We start from the raw sequence: 25,039 nt of genomic DNA on the forward strand, positions 1-25,039 counted from the left end.
TTGTGACCCCAGGGACATAGTATAAGACTCCTTTCTCAGACTGGGAAAATGAAGCCCAAGTTTAGATGTGGTCAGACTAGACAAAACTACGGTCTCCAAGCCAGACTTCTAAAACGTCTAACTCCATTTCAAAATACTTTTTCTTAAAATGAAATTTGAAACCTACTTGGTCTGCTTAAACCATTATTAAAGGACTTTAAGCTTATGTGTAGCTTGCCACTAGGGATTAAAAATCTATGTTGACCAACATTCCATTAATCCATTAAAAAAAAATGATAACTGTTGAAAGACAAAATCATTACAGCTCCCATTAAAGAAAATACAAATGAACCTCAGACAGGAAGAATAGATTTGATCACGAGAATAGTACCTTAGATTGCTTGACCTCTTTCTTTATATCTTCAGAAACCAAAGCAAAAGCTGGAAAAAAGAAAACATTTTTCCATTAAATTATCAATTAAGATTCATTCTCACATTCAACAGTTGTGCTTAAAATGAGAAAAATAGGGTTCTTTAATAAAGCATATTTTGCTCATTTTTAAAAGCAGCTGCACTGCTACAAGCCCACCCCGTGGGCCACCTTCATCTCCAGACCTGAAATTATTCATTGGTGGGAAGCTAATGTGCTTAGCCTACCAAGCGAAAGGAATATTACATCAAAGAAATTAGAATCTGTATACCATTTGTGTCTCTGGATATAAACTACAAAAAAGAGATGCGTACAAAATACACCTTCTCAGCAAGCTTGATTCTGGTGCCTTCTAAAGCGAAGGGGAATTTCTAAGAATCTAGAGGGAAGCGGTACAGATTCCTACTCACACAATCACTGCAGAGCCTGGCAGGCACCCGAGCTGAATCTGGGGCAAGCTTTCATTCTCAGGGGCTGCCAGGTTAGAAGTGTGGTGCAGACAATGGGTGACTGCACAGAGCCCACTCACGCAATGGGGCCAGGAGGGGGAAGGGAATTCAAATCACTCCCTATTTAGAAGGATTTCAGGTTTTGAGTTGGAGCCCAGAAATGGATAAAGATATCCCTCCAGACACACCTAGTCTCTACATTTAAAATAATAATAATAACACTAACAAGAACATGACAGGAAGACTTTGAAAATACAAAGCAAAATAATAAACACCACAGTCAGGAAGGTTAACCAGACAAAAAAATAATGTACTTTAACTTGATGGTGCATTTCTTCTGAGTAAGAGAAAAGCACCTCATAGAGTTTGCGTTCTCCAGTTAGCGTCCCCAGGAGAAAATGGGCAAGGGCATAGAACAGTCATGCACGAAAAGTGTTGGACGCCGATTCGGCAGAGTAATAATGTAGTACAAGGGGTTTCGGTGGTAGGTCTCCCGGGAAAACGGAGGAGACCCTCCTGAGAAGCAGCAGACAGCTTCCTCCATTCGGACCCCTCCAACCTCACCTCCACCCCCAGACGCACCCCCACCCCCAGACATCCACTGCCTCCAGTTCTCTCTCCATTAACATGTACTCAAAGGAAATGATGGAAAACATTCACACGAAGATGCAAATGACTGACATCCTTTAATCATTTCCATTTCCAGGATGACATTTCAAAAGGCAGGGGGAAATCGAAAACGTAACCTAAAAGAACCTCTACGTGTGGAATGTGGACAACAGCAGATGTTACAGGAGGCCTCCCTGAGACCACCTCCTAGAAATAATAATCCCCAACTCCACCCCTCCTTACCTTCTTCACTCTTTTTCTCCAGAGCACTCACCACCATAATACATACTAATATTTGTTTATTGCTTGTCTTAAATATTAGTTTATTACAAGCTCCATGATTTTGTTTTTTGGTTTGTTTTTTTTTTTAAGATTTTATTTGTTTATTTGACAGAGACACAGAGATCACAAGTAGGTAGAGAGACAGGCAGAGAGAGAAAGGGGGAAACAGCCTCCCTGCTGAACAGAGAGCCTCATGTGGGGCTCGATCCCAGGACCCTAAGATCATGACTTAAGCCGAAATCAGAGGCTTTAATCCACTGAGCCACCCAGGGGCCCAGGAATGTGGTTTTGACTGCCTGCCCCATACCTAGAACACAGCCAGCACACAGAAGAAGGTCAATAAATATTAATAAATCAATCAATTATTCAATCAATACAAGTCTTTACAATGGCACTGGGATCCCATCATTTTTAGGCTGTCTGCTCCTTCCACAAGGTACAATCCACCAAGCAAATTGAAGAAATTTAGTGTGTCCTCCCAACAACAATTTATTCTCAGTAAGATCTGCTCCACTTTCTCATTTTACACACACACACACACACACACACACACACAAGAAGGCAACCACAAAGCCCAAATCATTCATTAAATTCTGAGAGGAAAGATTTAACCCCAAACAGCATTTTAAATTCTGCTTCTGGGTATTTGATTCTTTGGTTTTGTCATATTTGATTTACCTCCAAACTAGCAGGCACACTTTTTAAAACCCTCAAGAAGATACCAAAAATAGAATTACTAATGAGCATTAGTAAGGAAGTCACAACACGTTAATATCACTCAGCAGAATTCCACAAAACAGAACATTCAAACAACTTGCAGGATATGACAACTGTGGTCAATCTAAGACACGACTCGGAGTCCAAAATCTGTCTCTGCTGACTCCATCAATTCTTAATTCCAAACACACACCGTTAAAGCTTTCTGGGCTAAAATTCCCTCTTTTGTCAAGATTTAAAAAAAAAAAAAAAACCTTCTCAGTTTAACACGTTCAGTGACTCATCATCTAATAACCAGGATTTATTTAGTCTTCCCTCACTTTTTTGGCAGGCCAGATGGCTATGTAAAAGGAAGAGTATTGTCAATACAAAAGCCCTTTCAAAGGCAGACTCAATACTAAAGAAAACAGGTCTGCAAGTTACTAACATGTCACCTTTCATAAGTAAGCAGCTAATGTCATTTCATAATGTTTCACATAGGAATCACATGGAGGGAAGACATTCCTAATAAATCAAGTGAATTCCACAAACCCTTCTTGTCATAATCAAAACAACACACCTCTATTCAGACAAAGCTTAACTGAAGCAAGAGTAAACTAGATTTTAGTTTCCTCCAAAACCACAAAGGCCTAGATTTAAAATACCCTTTAAAACACACACACACACAGAGAAAGAAAACTGTCATTTGTCCCTATCACACTCTGCTGTGAAATTAAGAACTCCTTTCCCCCATGATAGAAATAAAATGTATGATGTTTAAAGCAGTAACAAAGAGGTGCCTGGTTGGCTCAGTCAGTACAGTGTGTGACTCTTGATCTTGGAGTCATGAGTTCAAGTCCCACGTTGGGCATAAACCTTACTAAATAAATAAACAAATAAAGCAATAAGGGAAGAAATGCATCAGTTACTTTCAGGTATAAGAGCAAATCACATGGCAAGATAATCCTCATTAAACATAAAAATATACTAGTTCGTTTTTCCTTTGTGTTTCCGTAATCTAAATAAAACAAATCACCAAGGAACCAAATGCATTTTGAAGGCACAGAATATGCTATACCACTAATAAACCCAATCTTAAAATAATGAACCCTTAACAAAATTCCTACCCACAAGATCCTGGCTTTCACAGTTGGTGCAAATGAAGGAGAAACGGTAAAATTAGAGGACGAAGTAAGAAAAATCAGCAAGTGAGGTAAGAAATTACCTGTCACACAGTGGCCCAGGGTGGAGGGAAGAAGGAAGGAGGAAAGGGTCCCCCAACTCTGCCAAAGGGAGTGGCCACCTGGGGCTGGATATTTATTGTTTGGCTTCATATTAATTTCCAAATTCAGTGGGGAAAAAATATTCTTGAAAGCTTGGCCTTAATGTGCAGTTGGAGAACTATTCCAAGGTAAATCATGCTCTTATATGCCAAACTGCTGTTTAAAAGTAATTTTCCCTTTTCTATTTTCAACATGAATTCCTGTGAATTGCTACAGGGAACTATATTTAAAGTGCAAATCAGGATGGGCAATAGAAATAAGACCTTTCCGAGATAACTTTAAATAATTCAAGCCAACTAATGTGTTAGCACACCTATTCTAAGAGATAAACCAAGATTTTACAACTAACCTGGGACTAAGATTTATAGGCCAGCCTAAGCCCTAGAGTGCCAGAAAACTGGAGAGGAATTAATTGCAACACATTTAAGCAACCCTAATCAACCATCTTTTCTTGTTCCTGGGAGTGAGCAAGGGACCCCAGGGGCCCCCACAGGAAAGATGATTGTCCCTCCTAGTTCCTCGTGCTGTTTTGCTCCTCTTTCCTGGTTTGTCCTCCCAGACTATCCCAGGAACATCTATCATAGAAACCAGATTAAACACACACACACAGAAAAAAAACAGAAACCATTGAGAAGCTCAATAACTCCACTCAGAGGGGTGCTGCCAGGATTAAGTGAGATAAGACACAGCATTTAGCGTGGAGCTCTGTGTGTTCATAGCTCAACTGATGCTGCCATAAGCCACTCGTGGGGCAATGGTTTGCTGTGGGTCTAGGCGGTGTCTAGGTGGTCGTGGGCCCTACCCTGGAGCTTGGAGGGAGGCAGGGAATGGAACCGTGTGTCCCTAGCTCTGGATCCAGGACAAAGCTAGCAGCTGAGCCCCCGGCACCTCTCAGGGTCTCACACAGGCTCCGCCCCACTTTCTCTTCTGACACACTGTGGGAGGGAGCCTGTGGGGCTTCCCTTTCTTTCCTGTGACCTACTTACGAGAAACGTTTCACCCAGCACAGCTCTTCCCCAAGTGGCTCCAGCTCCCTGGAGCTTTCCAGGTTGAATTCCAAGTCCTCCAGAGGAGGCCTTCAACTCCAGGATGTGCAGCCCACAGCTGACTGACTTAGTTCCAATTACCTGCTTTGAAGATCATCCAGGCAGGCAGAACGACCAGAAACGCATGCACCCCCACGCAGCGACAGAGGGCAGAGCCTGCCTTCCCTTCCGCCTCCTCAGATCTACTGTCCCTGGGGCTGTGCACACATGGGGTAGCTGCTCCAGCCGCCCGCCCTGAGGCATCCCCGTCCAAAGTGGAGATGGAGGGCCCCTGGCGCTCCACATGGGCAGAGCACAGAACCAGCCCTGGCATGTGGCCCATGGTCAAATGGTTTCTCAGGTGTTATGTTTCTAGAACAGGGCCTGACACATGCTCTGTGCTTTAGGCCGTAGCAGTTACTGTCATTAGTATTAGTTTACATTTTCATTTGTGCAGGAGAAAACCAGAGTGGCTATATGCACCAGCATCACCCGTTCTGCTGGGGAACATGAGTAAGCAGCTGCCCGAGGAGCTGATGTGAGACACAAGTCCCTCAGTCAACAACCAAGTGCACAAGCATCCACTGTGCTGGCTGTCACTCTAATGGGAGTCCCTGAGGGAGCACCTGGGGTGGAGACAGAGGCCGTCTCACCCAAGGCAGGGCAGCAGAGGGAAGGGAGGCTCCCAGAGATCAAAGCACTGCTCGGACTAAACTCAACATGGTGCTTGAGCAAGCAAATTCCAAGCAGCAGAGACTTCAAGTTACAAGAGCAAGGACGCCTGGAAACAGGTTTCTGTGTCAAAGTTTGAATAGTTTAGTGTACCCAGAGCGCGGACACCTGAGGGGAGGAACTAGAGCTGCATGCCTGTGGGGAGGGAAGACAATGTGACGTGGACACCTGTGGGGACGGAATGTCTGGGACATGGACACCTGTCGGGGAGGAGAGAGACTGAGGCTAGAGATGGAACTGGAGACAGCAGGGCCATGTCATGAAAGGGCTCAGTGTTAGGGGGTCTGCTTTTATTGTAAAGGCCATGAAAAGCTTCTATCAAAGCAAGCACCATGTTGAAACGTGTCTTTGACAGGTTTCCAGAGTAGTGTTGGGTGGGGCTGTGGGGGGACAAAACAAAAGGCACAAACATGCCAGCTAGGAAGCTAATGGAGCCAGGTAATGGGAGAGAAGGGACAGAATTCGGATGAGGCAGTGCCTGAGCGTGGTGAGTGGTGAGCAAAAGCGGGGTGTTGGAGATATTTAAGCAGCAGAATCTGCAGTCCAGGAGTCCAGTGCTACCAGGAGACGGGGCAGGGAAGGGAGAGTCCATAGGGGTTGGTGAGAGGAAAGGAGTGTAGGTGAGTCCGGGATGCAGAGGGAGCAGCTGAGCACACTGAGGTGCCATTCACAAGCCCGAGAATAAAGCCAGGGGGAGCAAATGCATGGAAAAACTCGGTCTGCTTCCCAACATCCTGAGGTGCTGAGGCCATTCAAGGGAACATATCCAGCAGCAGGGAAGGGCTCTCCAGGTAGAGAGAAGCTAGGGAGAAGGCAATTGTTGAAGGAGTTTATAAGGTGTTCTTCCAAGGCATTCTCTCTGTAAAGCTTCAAAGTGCGACGGAAAGAGGTGTGGCCCAGGAGAGCTGGCCTCCACGGCCTGCTCCACGAGGAGGACCAGCACAGCACGCTGGTCGGATGCACAGAATCTAGACTCCCACCTTGTGGCTTCAAATCCAGGCTCTGCCACTTAGTTAGCTCAGCAACACTGGGCCAGTGACTTTGGCTCTCAGAGCTTCTGCCTCCATCCCTGTAAAAGGGGGGAAACTAAACAAGAATGAGCTATGTTGGTGCATATACAGGAGCAGGACAGTACCTGGCCTGTGAAAGGAATGATTGGAACCTTTTGCTCAGGTGCCAAAGAGCAAACTCAGGAAAAGAGATGCTGCCCTGGGGAGGAAGCTGGACAACATTAAGGTCAGGGAACCGCTGTGCCCCACTCCGTGGGTTCCACACCACTTACAAGGTGACCAGCCGGCTGAGAGAAGGAATAGAGATTGGGGAGGGGGGAGCTGGCCTCCCCTCAAGTGTGGCAGTGAGCACACTGACATGACGGTCTTCTTTTGAGCTGCTCACTACCTACCCCTGCTTGGTCTTACTCCATCTCAAATACTTTTTCGGTTTTACCAAAGAAGTAAATGGGCAAGGGAGTTTGGAATATAGATTTTTCTTCCCTTGGCAACAGAGTTGGCCAGGACCAATACAGTCTCTGTGCCAGAGGGTAAACCTACTTATAGAAAGGACAGTAAATAGAAAGAAAATAGAAAGAAATGGGAAATAACTGTATATTTTAGAAAGACAAAGATCATTTGCTTCTTTGATTCCTATATCATTTAAACAAATAATAGGAAAGCTCATATGCCAAGGGAAACAGAGTTTCGGGGGAGAGATTCAAAACACCACCCTCACAAGCAGGTTTCCTAAGTTGAGTCATTGGTAAGGGGCAGAAGAAACCCCCGTTGCACAGCCCACTCCAGAACAAACTCACCACCAAAAAAATCAGCGCTTCATATAATCCCTTTGCATTGTACGAGCAGCACTGAACAGTTAACTATCAAGTGAACTTATACAGTCTCTGCTTAAATTGGGGGTATCTTATTTCTACAATATAAAAAGTCATTTTAGAAGACCCTCCCCACCCCATCAGCACCACTGAATCCACAGTAGCCACAGGCTGAGATGTTCTAATGCTGTTAGGAACTTGTCAACCGTCCAAACACCTTTGCTCAAACAACCCACTCTTCAGTTTCTGAGACTCATGGTCCTCCTCCTACAGCCCCTCCAGCAGCATTTGAAAACCTGCCTGTTTCCAAAGGATGCTGGAACCAGAGAAAGACTGCTTTGTTTGAATTCTGGAGTTTCTGGTTCCTTTCCCGAGGTGATGAAATATCTGAGCAAGACAAATCAAGCCTCAAGTCCACGCTTTGCTGTCTCAGAAACAGCTCCTTATTTCATTTTAAAAACAAAGCAGCCAGCAATCATCTTTACATTCTACAGATATGCAAGAAAATCCGCTGGCAAGAGTCCCAGTTTCTACCTGGGCCTTAGGCAGGGTTCCTGCACCTGCGAGCACATATGACCCACCTGGGGCCTGCTACAAATGCAAATCTAGAGGCCTCATCTCAGATTTTTTTTGTAAGAAAAATATGAAGCTGGGAACCCATAATATACCTTTTAACAAGGGGCCCCATAACAAAGGAAACTCTTCAAGACACTGAGGGGATTCTCCTGTGTGCTGAAGTCTGACACACTGGGGTGCAGAGCTAAACAGACTCTCAAGGGAAAGGAATGGGATGATCTTTCCAAAAGGCCTTGGCCATTTACCTTCCTTTACTTCATTCACCTCATAAACGAAGAACAAGCTCCAGTATATCCACCCTCAAGGATCCGGAAAAGATAAATTCAGCACGATATGGAAAGAGCCTTCGGCTTCCTACAGCTTTCTTTCAGCAAACAATGATGTAAACTAAAGCATATCACCTTTTCAGACCATAAAATATTCTTTCAGTAGTGAAAATAAGTCATATCCCTAGGTGAAGATGGCATTGTTACAACGGAGATACATTCTAATCTTATTTGAGGATACCTTTTCTCATTTTTTGGTATAAGCCTACAGCTTTACATCACACAGATAAAGATGATTTTCTGTCCCAGCTTCTACCAAATCTTGGATACCCATACATTTTGAATGAAAGTTTAAATGGATTTATTTTGCCAATTAAGACTCTCTCCTCTTTAAAAAAAGAAAAAAAAAATCTACTCAAATTGCCCTCCAAATCTCTCTGCAATCTCTCCTCTGAGCTCCAGACCCACAGATCCAACTGCCCACATGACACCCACCTGAACATCTCACGTTCCCCAAACTCTATATTATTTAACTACAATAAAAAAAAAAAGTTAAAATCTGGTCCTTCTCCATTAGTGCCTGTATCAGTAAACAGCTCTGGTAGCCACCCACAGCTTATGACAGAAACCTGACTCATCTTTGACCCCCTCCTTCCTCTCAGCCCACTGCTCCCATCAGCTGCCTTCATCATCTCTCACGTAGTTGATTCCGGCAGCCTCCTCGCTGGTCCCACAAGTCCTCACCAGTCACCTCTAATCTCGGTTCCCCGGGACAACATCAGCGAGTTCCTTACAACGGGAGGTTAAACCATGTCACTCTCCCACTGCAGCCCCTCAGCTACTTCCCACTGCTCTAAGAACAAAGCCCAAAATCCTCACCTTCCTCCGTAAGACCTGCATTGCCTGACCCCCACTGAACTTCCCCGCCCCTCTCTGAATCTCTCCAGTCCTGTCCTATCTCGGTTGTGTTCCTCCAGCACCAAGCTCTTTCCCCTCCTGGGCATGTCCCCTTCTTCCACTTAACTGCCCTTCAGGTCTGAGTTCTGATGTCTCCTCCTCCAAGAAGTCTTCCTTGACTCCCTACTCCAAGGTTTCTTAACCCGGCACCCAGCACTATCAACAATAGATCAGATCACAGATTCTTTGGAGAGTGAGATTGTCCTGCACATGGTAGGATGTCCCTCAGAGCCCCAGCTCTGGATGCCAGTAGCACTCCCTGCCACAAACAAAAAGTCCCTAGCCATTGACAAATTCTCCATGGGGGGCAAGAACGCCCCCTATTGAGAACCACTACTCCAGACTCCAGGCTAAAGCCCTCCATTTCCCTGCCTGGCATTCTCCCAGCACCCGGACTCCCCTGCCAGGGCACTGAGCACAGGGCGATTTGTTTTGTTTAGTGTTTAATGTCACCTTCCCCTTGGAGACTGCCTGCTCCACCAGGGGAAAGCCAGATTCGATCTGTCGTCTTCCTGCAATATCCCCAGTGCCTGATACATGTAGATACTCAACAGTCAGAATAAATGAAAAAAATTCCAAGTACAGTTCTTTCTTTTAATACTATTTTTGAACTGTTAACATTTTCTAGGAGTGCAAATCAGCGCCTACACTGAATTGGGTTCCTCTAGGGAGTGGCTTAGTGAATAAAGCTTTGAAACACGGAATTAAGGGAGACTCTCCATCAATAATAGATCTGATGAACCCCCAACACTCGCTAAACTTTCCTTTGTGTTGGAAAAGATAGAATTAACACTCCTATATACTATTCTTTACCAAGAATCTGGCAACGCCAAAGATGGATTGTCCATAATGCTACAAGAGGCAACACATAATAACATTTGCGAATCGCCCATAATCCCTTTGTGCCTAGAAACACCCTGATTTATGTTTCTAATGAAAAGCAAAAAACAAAATAAAAAAACCTGCCTCTTAGTGGTCCAAATGAAGTCAGTATTAGGACTTACTCAACTACTAGGCCCACAATGCTTGCCTCAGAACAAGTTCACAAAAGGGTCAGGATAGTTCCTCCCTCCCCCACGCCCACCACCCACCATCCCACCTGAAACAGATGCTCTTTTCCCCCTCTCCTTACCTGCCCCCTGATAAACAGCTTGACTGTTGGCTACAGACAAACTCCTTTGAGTCAAATCCATAACCAAGAAAACCATGTCTACTTGGAAACCCCAGACTACCTGGACAAGAACTCATCCAGACAGGTAAACTCTCTATCAGTCATAACTGCTTAAGAAATAAAAGGAGGGTTTAAAAATCGCGAATTAAAACACACACACACACACACACACACACACACAAAAAATAACCTGGGATCAGGTCTGACTCTTGGTGTCCTAAAAAGTCTAACTCACTGCAGTAAAAAGAATCTGAGCGAGAACTGGACCAGAATAAAAAAAAAAAAAAAAAAAAAAAAAATCAAGCCTAATTTTGGTGGATGCTAACAAATTCAATCCTGACACATACAGAGTAGAAACAGGAATAAGAAAGATAAAAGTTAGGGGCACCTGGGTGGCTCAGTGGGTTAAAGCCTCTGCCTTTGGCTCAGGTCATGATCCCAGGGTCCTGGGATCGAGCCCAGCCGCATTGGGCTCTCTGCTCAGTGGGGAGCTATTTCCTCTCTGCCTGCCTCTCTGCCTACCTGTGATCTCTGTCGGTCAAATAAATAAATAAAATCTATATTTTAAAAAAGCTGTATTTATCAGAAATTCCTATTTCAGGAATTAAAAAAAAGAAAGAAAGAAAGATAAAAGTTAGCATCTTATTATTTTACCATTGGTTCAAATGAGCTTCTTCACAGATGTATCAGTTAGGATTAGGGTTGGCTGCTGCACGTAACAGAAAACTCAACTGAGGCTTAAACAAGACTGAGGTTTATTTTTAATCTCCTGCAATACAAGTCTGGAAAAAGGGACCCAAGGCTGGCGTGGTGCTCCACATCCTTCAGGCACCCAGGCAGGCACTTTCTGCACTTTCTGCCCCACGATCCTTACTACTGGCTTCTGTCTTCAAGGTCACCTCATGGTCACAAGATGACCACCATGGCTCCATCCATCAGATTTACACAATGGGAAGGAAGATGAAACAAAGACAAGCAAACAAACAAAGAATAACAAAAAGCATGCATCCCAACTGGGTCAGCTACCTTTAACCAGCTTCACAAAGAGACCCACCCAAAAATCACTACAGGTAATTCAGTGGCTGTCCCTGCTTGCAAGGGCCACTGAGAAACTTCTTTTCCCTGGACACACCGCTGCTGCCACTACCACCATGAGATTCCTCCATCCTTCCCCTCGCTCCCTGTATTATTAGTCAGCTAGGGCGGCCTTAACAACAACCGTAGACAAATGGAAATTTATTCCTCACAACTCTGGAAACTAGAAGTCCAAGATTAAGGTGCCAACAGGGTTGGTTTCTGCTAAGACCTCTCTCGTTAGCTCGCAAGTAGAAAAGTCTTCTCACTGTGTCTTCCAATGGCCTTTTCTCTGTTTGAGTGCATCCCTGGTGTCTCTTCCCCCTCAGAGAAGGACAAGGACACAGTCCCACTGGACTAGGGCCCCACCCTTATGACCTCATTCACCCTGCATTATCTCCTTCGAGGTCCTATCTCCAAATACAGTCACCCAACATTTCTGATTATCTTTTTTTTTTTTTAAGATTTTATTTATTTGTTTGACAGAGAGAGACACAGTGAGAGAAGGAACACAAGCAAGGGGAGTGAGAGGAGGAAAAGCAGGCTTCCCACCAAGCAGGGGCCCAGTGCAGGGCCTGCTCTCAGGACCCCGGGATCATGACCTGAGCAGAAGGCAGATGCTTAAGCACTGAGCCACCCAGGTGCCCTCATTCCTGATTATCTAAGAGGTTTTTTAGTCAGGAAAGGAAGGAACTACTGAGGAAGGGTAACTGAGTAGCAGATAGCAGTCTCTGCCACAACAGACTCATTACATTAAAACTGTAAGAAATGGCAAAGTTCTGGTATTTTATCTAGTCTATGTCTCCTGTTTTATATGAGAAAACTGAGCTCAGACCCACTAGGAGCTGACGTAGAGGTGTGAATAAATCTGATTCTAGAACTGGCACTGGACTCTAGAACTGAAGTTGCAGTGAATTTGGTCTGTATAATCATATGGGTTTAAAATAAATTTCCTATATTGACTTTTCTCTAACAACTCGAGAGAATATGCTATAGTTTGTGGGAAAACTAAACTATATATATACCCAGGCCAAACTAACGAGGGAATATTTAGAGTATTTTTAAGCAATCAGGATTGTTCACATGCCTCAAAATTCCTAACACAATCTCCGTTTTAGCAAGATCCAAGAGCCCTGGTTTAGAGATCTATAGATTGGGTACCACATCTTTCTGCATCTGGGTGCTCCCCCAACACCATCAAAGCAGAGCTCAATAAACCAAGCTCATGATTTACTTCAGACCTCGAAGAATACAGCTTCTTGTCTGTACCAAGCCATGAAAGCCAGTTCACAAAGCCAAATGTCTCACAGGGACCTTTTAATAGGTTTTAGGTCTTATTTATTGTGCTTATCTGACAACTTCACAATGTTAATAGACATCTCTAAAAATGTGTTGACATTTTGCTTCATTCTGACTGTCCTTTAATGTGTTATCAAGTTTGGACAGTACAGATATTCCCTTAAGTGCAGTAAAAAATAGACACACAGCAATACAAATGTATTTCAGCCCCTACATTGAATATATTATGTACAAATATTATATCCCCAGTACACCATTATAAAGTGCAGTGCTATAAATAGAATGCCAATTTCAGCTACCACCCACCCTGTTTGGTTAGGTGCAAAACTTCCAGGCAGCAAGCCAACTGATGTAGCCAAGAGTCACCTAGTCAAATTCCCACCCCTCCAACCTCCCTTTCTCCCTGGGCTGCCCCCCTCCCGGCCATGCATTCTTTCTTCCACTAAAGCCGATCTCCACGTTCAGTTGCTCCCCACCGTCAATTATAGCTCTCTGTGCCCAAGGTGTCCCAACATTTTTAATTACATTGTTGCTTACTTAATCATGCATGTGAACAATTAATTAACAATTAATCTCCCTCGATTTTCCCACACTTACTGAGCACCTATAGAAAAGCGAAGAGTACGCAAATAACGTCCTCATTCGGAGAGTTTAAATCCAAATAAAAACGAGCTGTACAGGTTCCAGTGGGCTACCAAAAAGCAATGTGCAATAACGCTACGTCTCTTCCTAAATTGCACTATTCTGCCATTTCTAAAAATCTGAAATTACTGCCTTTTAACAGACTGCAAACACAAAATCCGGGTTAGAGGACAATAACCCCGAGAACACTGAAAAGGGAGTCATTTTCCCCCAACCTTCCAAATTTGAACAAATCTCACCATATATGTCAACCAGGACGATTTTTTTTTTAACTTTGCCACATCATTTTACGATAAAGGGGAGAAAACGCTCCTGTGAGGAGAACAGGAGAAAAAAGGAAAGGGGCATTAGGGCAGCAGCAACCCCGACAAGCACTGCTCCCAGAAGTGTTCTCTAATTTTCCCCCTTAAAGACCCAAGACTGGGGAATGTCCCCACCGCCCCTGCCACGCCACCACCGCACCCACTGAAGGCCCAGCCGGGCACCCCGACCCTCCCTTCCTAACCTAGGAATGATTAGAAGGGCTGGTGCCAAGTTGGCTTGTCAGCCCTGGAGACCCGGGCACGGCCGGAAGACCCCCGCAGAGAGCCCCTGCAGGGCGCGCGGATCTGGGTCGGGGGGCGGGGAGGGCCGTCCCTAGCCCCCGGCTGCCCCGCGCGGAGGTGCAGGGCGAGAGGGCCGCCCCGGCCGGGCGAGAGGGCCGCCGGGCCCGCCCGCCTCCAGTCGGTGGCGCCCGCGCGGGGCGTGTGGGGCTTGCGGGGCAGGCGGGACGCGGGCGGAAGGCAAGGGGGTGGGACCGCGGCCGCCGCTTCCCCGCTCTCAAAGTTTCTTGCAGTTGCACATTTACTCAGCGCTTCCTGTGGGGGTGAGCGCCTCGCCCTCCCGGCTCGGCCGGCCGCCAGCTCCTGGCGGAAGGAGGCGGGCAGACGCGAGCGGGGCCGGGGCGGCGGCGGGACCCGCCGAGCCGAAAGGGGCCGGGCGCGCTGCGCCCCGGGGTCCGGGAGAGCCGGGTCCCCACCCGGACGCCGCGAGAGGGCGCTGCCGCCGGCGCGGCGGGGACGGGACGGCGGGACACGGGCGCCCGCGGGGCAGGGCTGGGCCGCCCGGCACCCCCTTCGGCGCGCGGACGCGGGACGCGGGCGGCAGCGCCCGAGAAGCCCACGCCTCTCCCGTGCGCGCCCGGGCCGCCCGCTACTTACCCAGTGAGCAGGTGAGGAGCGAGAGCAGTGCCGGGAGCGCGAGGCGGCGGCCGCGGCGAGCGGGCGGCAGCATCCCGGCGGCGGGAGCTGCGCGCCCTAGCGGGGCGCGGGGACGGGAGACGCGCGGGGAGCCGAGCTGCGCGGCTGCCGCTGTCGCCCGTGCCGCCGCGGCTGACCCTTCTCCGCCGGCTCCCCTCCTCCCTCCTCGGGCTCCGCCGCGCCGGCTCCGGCCGCGCCCTCTGGCGGCCGACTTCGGGAGCGTCCTCGTGCCAGTTCCAGCGCCCGCCTGGCTCGCAGCGGTGCCTTGGGGTCCCGCCGCCGGGCGAGGGTAGGGATGACTGCACCTTCACTAGGACAGCGACCCTCTTCCAGGCTTGTGGCCCCCCCGCTCCCTGCGGTCATTATTCTCCACTCCTGTTTTTCCTTCTCCCTTACCTAGGCCCATCTTCTACCTTCCTGTCCTCCCACCTTACTCCTTCACCTCCCTTTCCCGGCTCTCCTGGAGTCGATCAGTGGGTCCCCTCCTTACTCCCAAAGAAAGGGGGGTGGGGGCGGGGAAGGGAGGAGACAGGAAGCCGAGTCGCTTTTCCTCCCTCCTAATGTACCATCTGCTATTTAAAAAGAAATCAATAATTCAACCCTTAATATTGTTGGCACCCGTGTTCTACGTTGATGAAGGTGTTTTTAATCAGCTCAACTAATTTACTTAATATCCTCTTTTTTTAATGGGATTTGGCCAATAGCTTAAGCCTGGAATTTGGCTTTCAATAGAAGTTAGCGTAAATGTAATTTCGTATAAATGTGATTTTAAGTGTTCACCATAATGGAAGAGGGGGGTTGTGTTTTATTCAAAACGTCCCATAAAAATTAATTAAATTGGAATACAGAGAAGTCGAGTGACCTCATGTGGAGAGTCCCTTTTGTCCCCATGGGACTGCCCAGGGGCTCCCTCCCCAGCCAGGAGATGTGGTAGCCCTGGCAGAGGGCTGGCTCCACTATGTTATGTGGTGGGCAGAAGGGAAAAGCAGTACCTTCTAATGGTTCTTCAGTGCTTCCTGCCTCCGCCAAAGCCTTGACTCATGTCTCTCTCTTAGAAGGTAAATGGGACCAAGTGCCCATCACTTACCTGAGATTAGACCATGACCTTGTGAAGGTTGTGTCCTTGTTCTCATTCATACTTCATGTTTTCTGGGTGCCTACTCTGTGCCTGGGATTGTGCTAAGCACGTACCAACACCAGTGTCTTCCACGTGGATGTGCAATGTTCACTGACTTGCTAAATGTGAAATGAAGGCCAGTGTCAGGTGGTAGGAATACAAGTAAGATGTTGGGCTAATAGCAAAGCAGGTGCTGAATAAATGTTTATTGTCTTGGGCGCCTGGGTGGCTCAGTGGGTTAAGCCGCTGTCTTTGGCTCAGGTCATGATCTCAGGGCCCACCTGCATCTGGCTCTCTGCTCAGCAGGGAGCCTGCTTCCTCCTCTCTCTCTCTCTCTGCCTGCCTCTCTGCCTGCCTCTCTGCCTACTTGTGATCTCTGTCAAATAAATAAATAAAATCTTTTTAAAAAAATGTTTATTGTCTTGAGCCTTATAAATGAGAAGACCAGGGGCACCTCAGTGGCTCAGTCATTAAGTGTCTGCCTTTGGCTCAGGTAATGATCTCCACGTCCTAGAACTGAGCAAGGAGCCTGCTTCTCTCTCTCCCTTTGCCCCTCCCCCTGTTTATTCTCTCTCTCTCTCTCTCTTTCTGCAAAATAAAAAATCTTAAAAATAAATAAGTAAATGTAAAGACCATTCAGGGGTTTAACCTTGAATATGTTAGGATATTGTCATTTGTCAGTTCAACATCTGCAGCAAGGGTTTTAAAAGGAAGCTCAGAGGCTGTGGGTTTTCTCTCTCTGGTTTACACAGATTTCTTAAAACTGGGAACTAAATAACTTGTGGGTTACCCATTTTGTGTGAATGCAAATAGTGCCATCTTGTTCCATTCAGCCAGGGTTTGTGGCTACATGTCACACTATCTCTATACAAAGGGAAGAGAAATCTAAGAATTCTTTCTTTTTTTTTTTTTTTTTTTTTTTAGTGATGCTCTTCCAATTTATGGTTGACCGCATTGATCCCTTTCATCTTCTAAAATATACCTGCCTGGTTAAGAGTTCTAGAAGTTTTCCAGTTTCCAAAGCTGTTTTGCTTTCTTCCCAAAAAATATTCCTCAAATATATTTGATATCGACTATTAAACAAAAGCGTGTTTACATAGATGTGGAAGCCTAATAATTAAGCAGCTTGTTTACCGTGCATGTGTTCAAAGACATACTTAATGTTTGGTAACAAGGAACTCCAGGTGCATCAGTGTTTCCAGCAGAATTCACCATAGGAGAGTATTTTGTACGCTGGAAGAGGGTGTGGGGTACGGAGCCCTAAAGACAATGGAGAGCACACTCTGTTTAAGGAATAAACCTGCCCTGATGTTCCCCCGTTCCACAGCAGACATAGATAAATGGCACATTTCGAAGCTCCATAACTCACATTTTAAAAAGGATTACCTTTCACTTACTCTAGTCATATGATAAATGGACTTCCTGGGAGTTCCTCTCCCAAAAACAAGTTGAGAGCTTCCTGGAACAAAATGTGCCCGTGAGGACGCTAACAGATTCATGGTGAGGCACCGTGTGCCATCTGAAACACCAACTGTAAGGGGACAGCTTTCAATGGGGAAAAATAAATCTCTTGAACTCTAAGATTAGGATCTGAAAAAAAGACCAGGCCTTCGCTCTCTCTTCCTAGGGTTCTCTCATCTTGATTTCAGAGGCCACCCCTATACCCATGTGCAGGGGTGGAGGGAGGAGTCCCCTTTTTTGAGGAAGAAGGGCCTATTACATCTTGGTTTCAGCTCAGGTCATGGTCTCATGGGTTGTAGGATCAAGCCCTGTGTTAGGCTCTGTTGGGCTAGGCTGGGTTCCACGCTCAGCAGGGAGTCGGCTTGAAGATTCTCTCCCTCCGCCCCTCCCCCTGCAAGCATGTACACTCTCTCTCTCTCAAATAAATAAATCTTTAAAAAAAAAAAAAATGTTCCTGGGACTCCTGGGTGGCTCAGTCAGCTAAGCATCTGCCTTGAGTTCTGGTCATGATCTCAGGGTCCTGCGATGGAGCCCTGCTTTGGGCTCCCTGCTCAGCATGGAGCCTGCTTCTCCCTCTCCCTCTGTGTGCAGACATTCTCCCTGTATGCGTGCATGCACTCTCTCTCTCAAATATATTTTTTTTAATGTTCATAAGTAATTTTACTGCTCTGTGATAAATGCTACAGGACAAGTGGAAGGAATCACTTTGGAACATACAGAGGGAAAAACAAAATGGTGGCCATGGAATCCATCAGTAAGACAGAAGTGAATTGTGCGGGGTCTCAAAGGAGAAATAGGCTCCTGGGCTGAGAAAAAGAGGAAAGGCATCCCAGATAGAGGCGCAATAGACACAAAGCAGATCAGCCCGAAGAAGTGTGGTGTTCTGGGAAGTGGCCATTGGGTGGCACAGCCTTCTTACTCAGCCTCCTCCCAGCCTGCTCCCTCTCTCCTATGACCTGGAAGTTCTGTACCAGCAAAGACCAAAGGACAGATTCCAACTCTCCACTCTAAAAGGCCCCTCGCAGGGCTCAGGAGAGCAGTTCTCTTTGCACACACAGAAGCGACCTTCAGGATTATTTTCAAAATCCTGAAATCAGGCTTGGGGTCTGATAGCGAACTGGAATGTCTAAAACTGGGTCTCCAGGACATAAGATCATTATAATCATCAGACCTATGATTTAACCGTCTGCCAGCCATGTTCCACGTCCCCAGAATCAGTGCTCACCTGGTAACAGGAGAGCACCCGATCACTTCACCTGAAGCTTTAAACTTTAGAGAAGCATGAGAATCTTCATTCCCTATGGGAGAAGAGTGAGACAGGAAGAAAAGACATATAGCGGGGCACCTGGGTGGCTTGGCTGGCTGAGTGACTGCCTTTGGCTCGGGTCATGATCTCGGGGTCCTGGGAAGGAGCCCCATGTCAGGCTCCCTGCGCAGCGGAGCATCTGCTTCTCCTCCCTCTTCCCTTCCCCCCTGCTCATGCATGCTTCTCTCTCTCAAATAAATAAAATCTTAAAAGGAGAAAGAAAGAAGAAAGAAAGAGAGAAAGAAAAGAAAGAGAGAGAAATGAAGGAAGGAAGGTAGGAGGAAAGGAGGGAGGGAAAGAAAGGACAAGACACACAGCAGGAACCTTCATGGCTCAAGGTAGATCCAGGGGTCACAGCTTGGCTCTGCAGCCAGTGCTCAGGAGGGCCCAGGAGGAAGGCTCTGCTAACACAAATAAGGTGGTCTCTCCAACACCCTAGAGGAGCTGCTCTCACTATTCTTCCAAAGCTATTCAAAAGCCATAGGTAAAACCCATTAAGCCAGACTTTCCAACAAGATGTTTACCCAAAGAGGCTTCACCACAGGATTCTCACAAACTAACAGCTCTGAACCAAGATCCAGGAAATAAAATAAAAGGTACCATCTTGGCAGGCCCCAGGACAAGCCCAGAAATCCAAAGCTATGGTTTTTTTGGTTTTCTGTTCTTTTGAAGATACTGTATGGTATAAAAACTTCTCTGGGGGGTGGGGGAAGCTATCTCCTAGAAACTTCTGATCAGAAATAGATCATCCACTTGACTGTTTTGTTCTCTTTTCCAGAATCACATATCCTCCTGCTCTCAGTAAAATTCAGGAATTGCTCCTAATAGGTGAATCAAGAGGAGCAATAGGAAGTATCTGTATTTCACTTTTTTTAATGCAATTTAAGTATATTTGATCTCCCCTCCATAAGCCATTCCCTTTTATTACTACTCAATTTATTTAAATCAAAAACAAACACATAATTCCCCCATTTCTCCTATCCCCTATCTCCCTGTCTCTGGAAACCAATCTATTTTCTGCGTCTATGAGTTTGCTTATATATATATTTTAGTTTCTGCATATAAGAAAGACCATTTAGCATTTGTCTTTCTCTGACTTATTTACTTAGCATAATGCCTTCCAGGTCCGTACATGTTGTTGCCAATGGTAAGATTATTCTTTTTCGTGGCTGAATAATATTCTTTTTTTTTTTTCCTTTATCCATTCATTCATCGACAGACCCTTGGGTTTTTTCCGTATCTTGGTTATTGTAAATGATGCTGCGGTGAACATTGGGGTGCAGATATCTTTTCAAACTGGTTTTCATTTCCTTCAAATAAATATCCAGAAGTAGAGTTGCTGGATCATATTGTAGTTCTATTTTTACTTTTTTTTAATTTTAATTCAAGTTAGTTAACATATAGTGTACTATTAGTTTCTGGGGTAGAATTTAGTGATTCGTCAGTTGCATATAACATCCCGTACTCATACATCAAGTGCCCTCCTTAATGCCCATCACCCAGTTACCCCATCCCCACACACACTTCCCTTCCACCAATCTTCAGTTTGTTCCCTATAGTTAAGAGACTTATGGTTTGCTTCCCGCTCTTATTTTATCTTATTTTTCCTTCCCTTCCCCTATGTTCATCTGTTTTGTTTCTTAAATTACACATATGAGTGAAATCATATGGTGATTGTCTTTCTCTGACTCATTTATTTCACTTAGGATAATACTCTCCAGTTCATCCATATCGTTGCAAGTGGCAAGATTTCATTCTTTTTGATGGTTGAGTAATATTCCATTGTATGTATATACCACATTTTCTTTATCCATTGATCTGTTAATGGACATCTGGGCTCTTTCCATAGTTTGGCTATTGTGGACATTGCTGCTATGAACACTGGGGTGCAGGTGCCCCTTTGAATCACTACTTTTGTGTCCTTTGGATAAATACCTAGTATTGCTATTGCTGGGTTGTAGGGTAGTTCTATTTTTTTTACTTTTTGAGGAAACCCCATACTGTTTTAGACAGTCACTACAACAGTTTGCATTCCCACCAACAGAGCAAGAGGGCTCCCCTTTCTCTAAATCCTCACCAATATCTGTTGTTTTCTGAGTGGTTAATTTTAGCCATTCTGACAAGTGTGAGGTAGTTTCCCATTGTGGTTTTGATTTGTATTTCCCTGATGGTGAGCGATGTTGAGCATGTGTCTTTGGCCATTTGTGTGTCTATTTTTTTTTTTTAAGATTTATTTATTTATTTATTTGACAGATCACAAGTAAGCAGAGAGGCAGGCAGAGAGAGAGAGGAGGAAGCAGACTCTCTGCTGAGCAGAGAGCCCGATGTGGGGCTCGATCCCAGGACCCCGGGATCATGACCCAAGCTGAAGGCAAAGACTTTAACCCACTGAGCCACCCCGGTGCCCCCATTTGTGTGTCTTCTTTGGAGAAATGTCTGTTCGTGTCTTTGGCCCATATCTTGATTGGATTTTTTGTTTTGGGGGTATTAAGTTTAATGAGTTCTTTATAGATTTTGGATACTAGCCCTTTATCTGATATGTAATTTGCTAATATCTTCTCCCATTCTATAGGTTGCCTTTTAGTTTTATTGTTTCCTTTGCTGTGCAAAAGCTTTTTATTCCGATGAAGCCCCAACAGTTCATTTTTACTTTTGTTTCCCTTGTCTCTGGAGATGTGCCTAGCAAGAAGTTGCTGCGGCCAAGGTCAAAGAGACTGTTGCCTGTGTTCACTAAGATTTTGGTGGATTCCTGTCTCACATTTGGGTCTTTCATCCATTTTCGATTTTTTTGAGAAACCTCCATAATGTTTCCCATAGTGGCTGCATCAGTTTACATTCCCACCAACACTGGGATCTGCACCATTTCCATATGACATGATATTAAAAATAGAAAACCCTAAAAGCTCCATCAGACAACTTAGAACTAATAAATTCAGTAAAGTTGCATGATACAAAATAAGTACACAAAAATCTGTTGTTTCTGTACACTAATAATCAACTATCAGAAAGATAAAGAAACAATCCCATCTATAATTTTTAAGAGTATACAGGGGTCCGTGACCAAAAGGTTTAAAAACCACCCATTCAGGACATGTAACTTGTAAAGCATGGGTGCCAGGACTCAAACCCTGGTCTGATTCCAAGACCCTTTCTCTTGCCCTGTTTAGTTTTAGATTTGTTGTATTGGAAGCCCTAGATTTCCAAGGATTCCACTTCGGTTTCCAGTTACCTAATTAAACCCTTAATCATCAGGAATTTAAAGTAAGTATGTTAGATAGGCCAAGTTATATTGTGGTAACAGACAACTCAAAAGTTTCAGTGGCTTACAATTACCAAGGCCTTCTTGCTCCTACCAAGTCTGCTGCTGGCCCAGGCGACCCTCCAGGTCAGCTGTGCTTCATTGTCCATGATCTCAGGCTGCCTGCTGTCTCAAGTTCTCCTTCACAGTCATTGTTGTAGTAGAGATGCCTGCTGGAGAGCCATGCACCAGCAGTCAAAGGCCTCCAGCAACAGGGAACAGTCATCTCTGCTCAGGTTTCCCTGCAGGGTATGGAGTGCAGTCCTCAGTAGGAGGGGAGCTGCATACTGCTGGGCACTGTCCAGCGTCCACTCCCTCTGAGCCCCCATCTTCCACCACCCCAGTGTCTGCTCTGAAGAGATGCTATGCTAGATGCTATGGGGTATGGGCAAGGTTCAGTTCTCAGAACTCAGCCTCTGCCCTTCAGAAACTTACCATTTATCTAGAATGAAAAGATCGCAAAAAGTCTCTGTAGCTGACCTTTGTACAGCTCTTTACTATTTATCAAGTAATCGTGAAAATAATTGCTGAACAAGGTGGCTAGAGGAGCAGTCCAGAAGAATCGAATAGTTTTGAATGTCCTTGGGAAAAACGTCTGCGTTGGATAATCAAGGATGGTTGCAGGAAGAAGGTAGGATTTGAATAGAGACCATGAAACAAGGAAAGGATCCAAACTGGAAGAAATGGAAAAGGGGTGGGGGAGAAAAAGACACAGTCAGTGAAGTGAGAGAAATATTTGCAAGAGGCCTAGTAGACTAATGTGGCTACAGATGATTATGTCAGAAACTGTACTGGTAGCACACAAAGATGGTCTCAGGGGGAACAGCTCAGAAGCTGTCTGGAGAGGAGAGTAGCAAGCCCTAGAGAAGAGCCCTGCCCTGGTGAGGCCTAAGTCTCTGGGAGGAGAGGGTACAGCTGACCAGACCCCCACAAAAGGAGGCTACAGGGCCCTGAGGACTCCTCATTAATCAGCAAGAGAAATATTTGGCTTAGAGATACAGACATCATTTGTTTTAATAGGAAAAGGTAGAGCCAAAATAGAAGCAAATTTTTGTCTCTTTATTTCTAAAAACATACTTCCTTTGTAATTCCCCAACTTTGAAAACAGTAAAATAGCTGCGCACGACAATGTCTTACGCAAATGAAAATACGATTTTCAGAAATAGCATTTCTGTAACTTTACATCAAGTGGATGTTGGAATATTTGGCTTAAATTGTGGATGGCTTTCAAGAGTAGGCAAGTCCTCTGTTTTTTGTGTTTTCCTGCCTTCTGACATCTACTTTTGGAGGGATATAAAATAGAAGAAGGAAACTTCAAATCTTGAGTTGCGGGCTGTGTCTCTCAGGGAGGCTGCGGGACTCACTAAAGCACTCGGGTTGGCTGAGAGTGGGGGCAAATTCAAATGGGAGCAGTGGTCATGGAAGAGAAGAGATTGCAAGGAGACACATTGCAGACATTGAATTTAAATGACCTCTGAAAGACTGAAATCAACATCTTCTTTCTGTGAAATCAACATCTTCTATTGTGCAGAAATGCATGATAACATTTCTTAGTTTGCTTAAATGTTTGAGGTTGAATTGAGACTATATGATGCTAGAACAGAGTGAAGGAGTTGAAACAAGATGGCGAGGCCTTGAAAGCAGGCTTGCAAAGGTGTTCTTTCTCTGAGAGTCCGGAGGAAACCATTGCATTGTTGAGAGGATGACACTCACGGAGGCAGCCCATTAAGAAGACTCTGGTGGCAAAGTCCAGGATGCACTGGAGAGAGTACGGGCAGATGGCAGTGAGGCGGGTTGAAGACTGTTGCAACAGTCCAGACATAACCCAAAAAGGAGCTGAACTCGAGCCCGGGCTGCAGAATTAGAAAGGAACATGAATGCAAGAGTTGCCATGAAGGATAAATCAGAAAGATTTAGGATTAGCTGGAAGGAATTAACCATGATTCTGAAGTTTGGAATCCTAGTCACTAAGTACCATAGGGACGTAAGCAAGGAAAAAGAACATAAGGATTTAAAAGATTTTGGTTTTCTGACAAAGTGTATTTGAGGTGAGAGTGGGCCATCTAAATAGAAACTTTCCGTAAGCAGATAGATGGAAGGTCTGGAACTTAGAGAAGGGTCGGTGGCTGAAATGCAGATTTGGAAGGAACCACAGAATACTTGGAAAAAATTCACGGGTGTCAATAAAGAGAGTGGCAAATGGCAGGACACCAAGTCAGGGACATCATGCTGGCAGCTGTTAGGTTTTTTCCATCTTGGTACCAAATATTTGGTGTCTTTTACAACACGGTATCTCTAGCCTCTGACAATAGTTGAGTGGCATCCTCCTCCTGGAGTAGGTGTCAGATCCTGTAGGGGAAAAGGCTCCCACAGGCTGCCCCCACTTCAGATACCAATTGCAAATCCAGGGTCACCTATATTTCCGACTGATAGGTTATAAATCTGGGGTTCCAAAATCTCCTCTTCAGTTTCAATAATTTGCTAGAACAACTCACACAACCCAGAAAGACGCTTCGCTTAGGTTGACCAGTTTATTAGAAAGGATACAAATGAAAAACCAGGTGAAGAGGTACAGAGGTGAGTCCAGAAGGATCCCAAACACAGGAGCATCTGTCCTCATGGAGCTGGGGAGAACCACCCTCCAGCACACAGATGTATTCACTGACTGGGAAGCTCTCCAAATACCATCATTTAGGGGTTTTTATGGAGGTCTCATTCCATAACCATGATGGATTAAATAACTGGCCTTTGGTGATATACTCAATCTCTAGCCTCTAGCCCCAATCTCTTTTCTCCCAGGAGGTGGGTGTGGGGGTGCAGCAGTGTTGTTTGAGACTGAAAGTTCCAACTTCTAATCAAGGCTTGATCTTTCTGGCAACGAGTCTGCATCCTGAAGCTATCTAGGGGATCCCTAAGAAACACTTCGACAAAAGAAACTCCTGTCACCCTTATCATTTAGGAAATTCCAAGGGTTTAGGAGCTCTGTGCCAGGAAGCAAAGAAAACCATAAGGGCTGATTTATATAATACCACAGGGGCTGTCCTCATTGAAGGGTCACGGCAGGAAGAGAAGCTAGTGACAAAGCAATCTGACATGCAGGACAGGAGCCAGACTTGGCAGTGCCATGAAGATAAGCTGAGGCACTTCCAAAAGAGTTGGAAAGTGGACATTTAGCTTTCCTTTTGACTTTCCAGCATCTGAGTCCCTTGGCTACATTCGTGAAATTCCGCATCTTACTATAGGCAGAGCCTGATCACTTTCCCACCCTGCATTGCAGCTAGGAAGCAGGGGCAAAAACTAGACTCTGCCAACCAGACACTCATGCCC

The 25,039-nt window shown here is 45.5% G+C and overlaps 1 protein-coding gene across 4 annotated transcripts in view; it reads right to left on the bottom strand.

Moving 5' to 3' along the window:
* The window catches only part of B3GLCT (beta 3-glucosyltransferase), a 116,056-nt gene extending 101,225 nt beyond the window's left edge, over window positions 1–14,831 (bottom strand). For 3 of the 4 annotated variants that reach the window (XR_009346877.1, XM_059143956.1, XM_059143957.1), the window contains exons 1-2: window positions 14,492–14,676; window positions 371–420 (exon numbers count right to left, since the gene is read on the bottom strand). Coding sequence is in view for 3 of the 4 variants with exons in the window: in XM_059143956.1 (XP_058999939.1) it covers window positions 371–420; window positions 14,492–14,564 (123 nt within the window). In the remaining variant the exon portion in view is untranslated. Of the gene's footprint in view, window positions 1–370; window positions 421–14,491 lie in introns of all 4 variants that reach the window. The other variant, XM_059143958.1, reaches the window with a different exon arrangement.
* Window positions 14,832–25,039: the final 10,208 nt, after the last annotated feature.

This window comes from Mustela lutreola, chromosome 13, assembly GCF_030435805.1.
Source record: "Mustela lutreola isolate mMusLut2 chromosome 13, mMusLut2.pri, whole genome shotgun sequence".
Taxonomy (NCBI): domain Eukaryota; kingdom Metazoa; phylum Chordata; class Mammalia; order Carnivora; family Mustelidae; genus Mustela; species Mustela lutreola.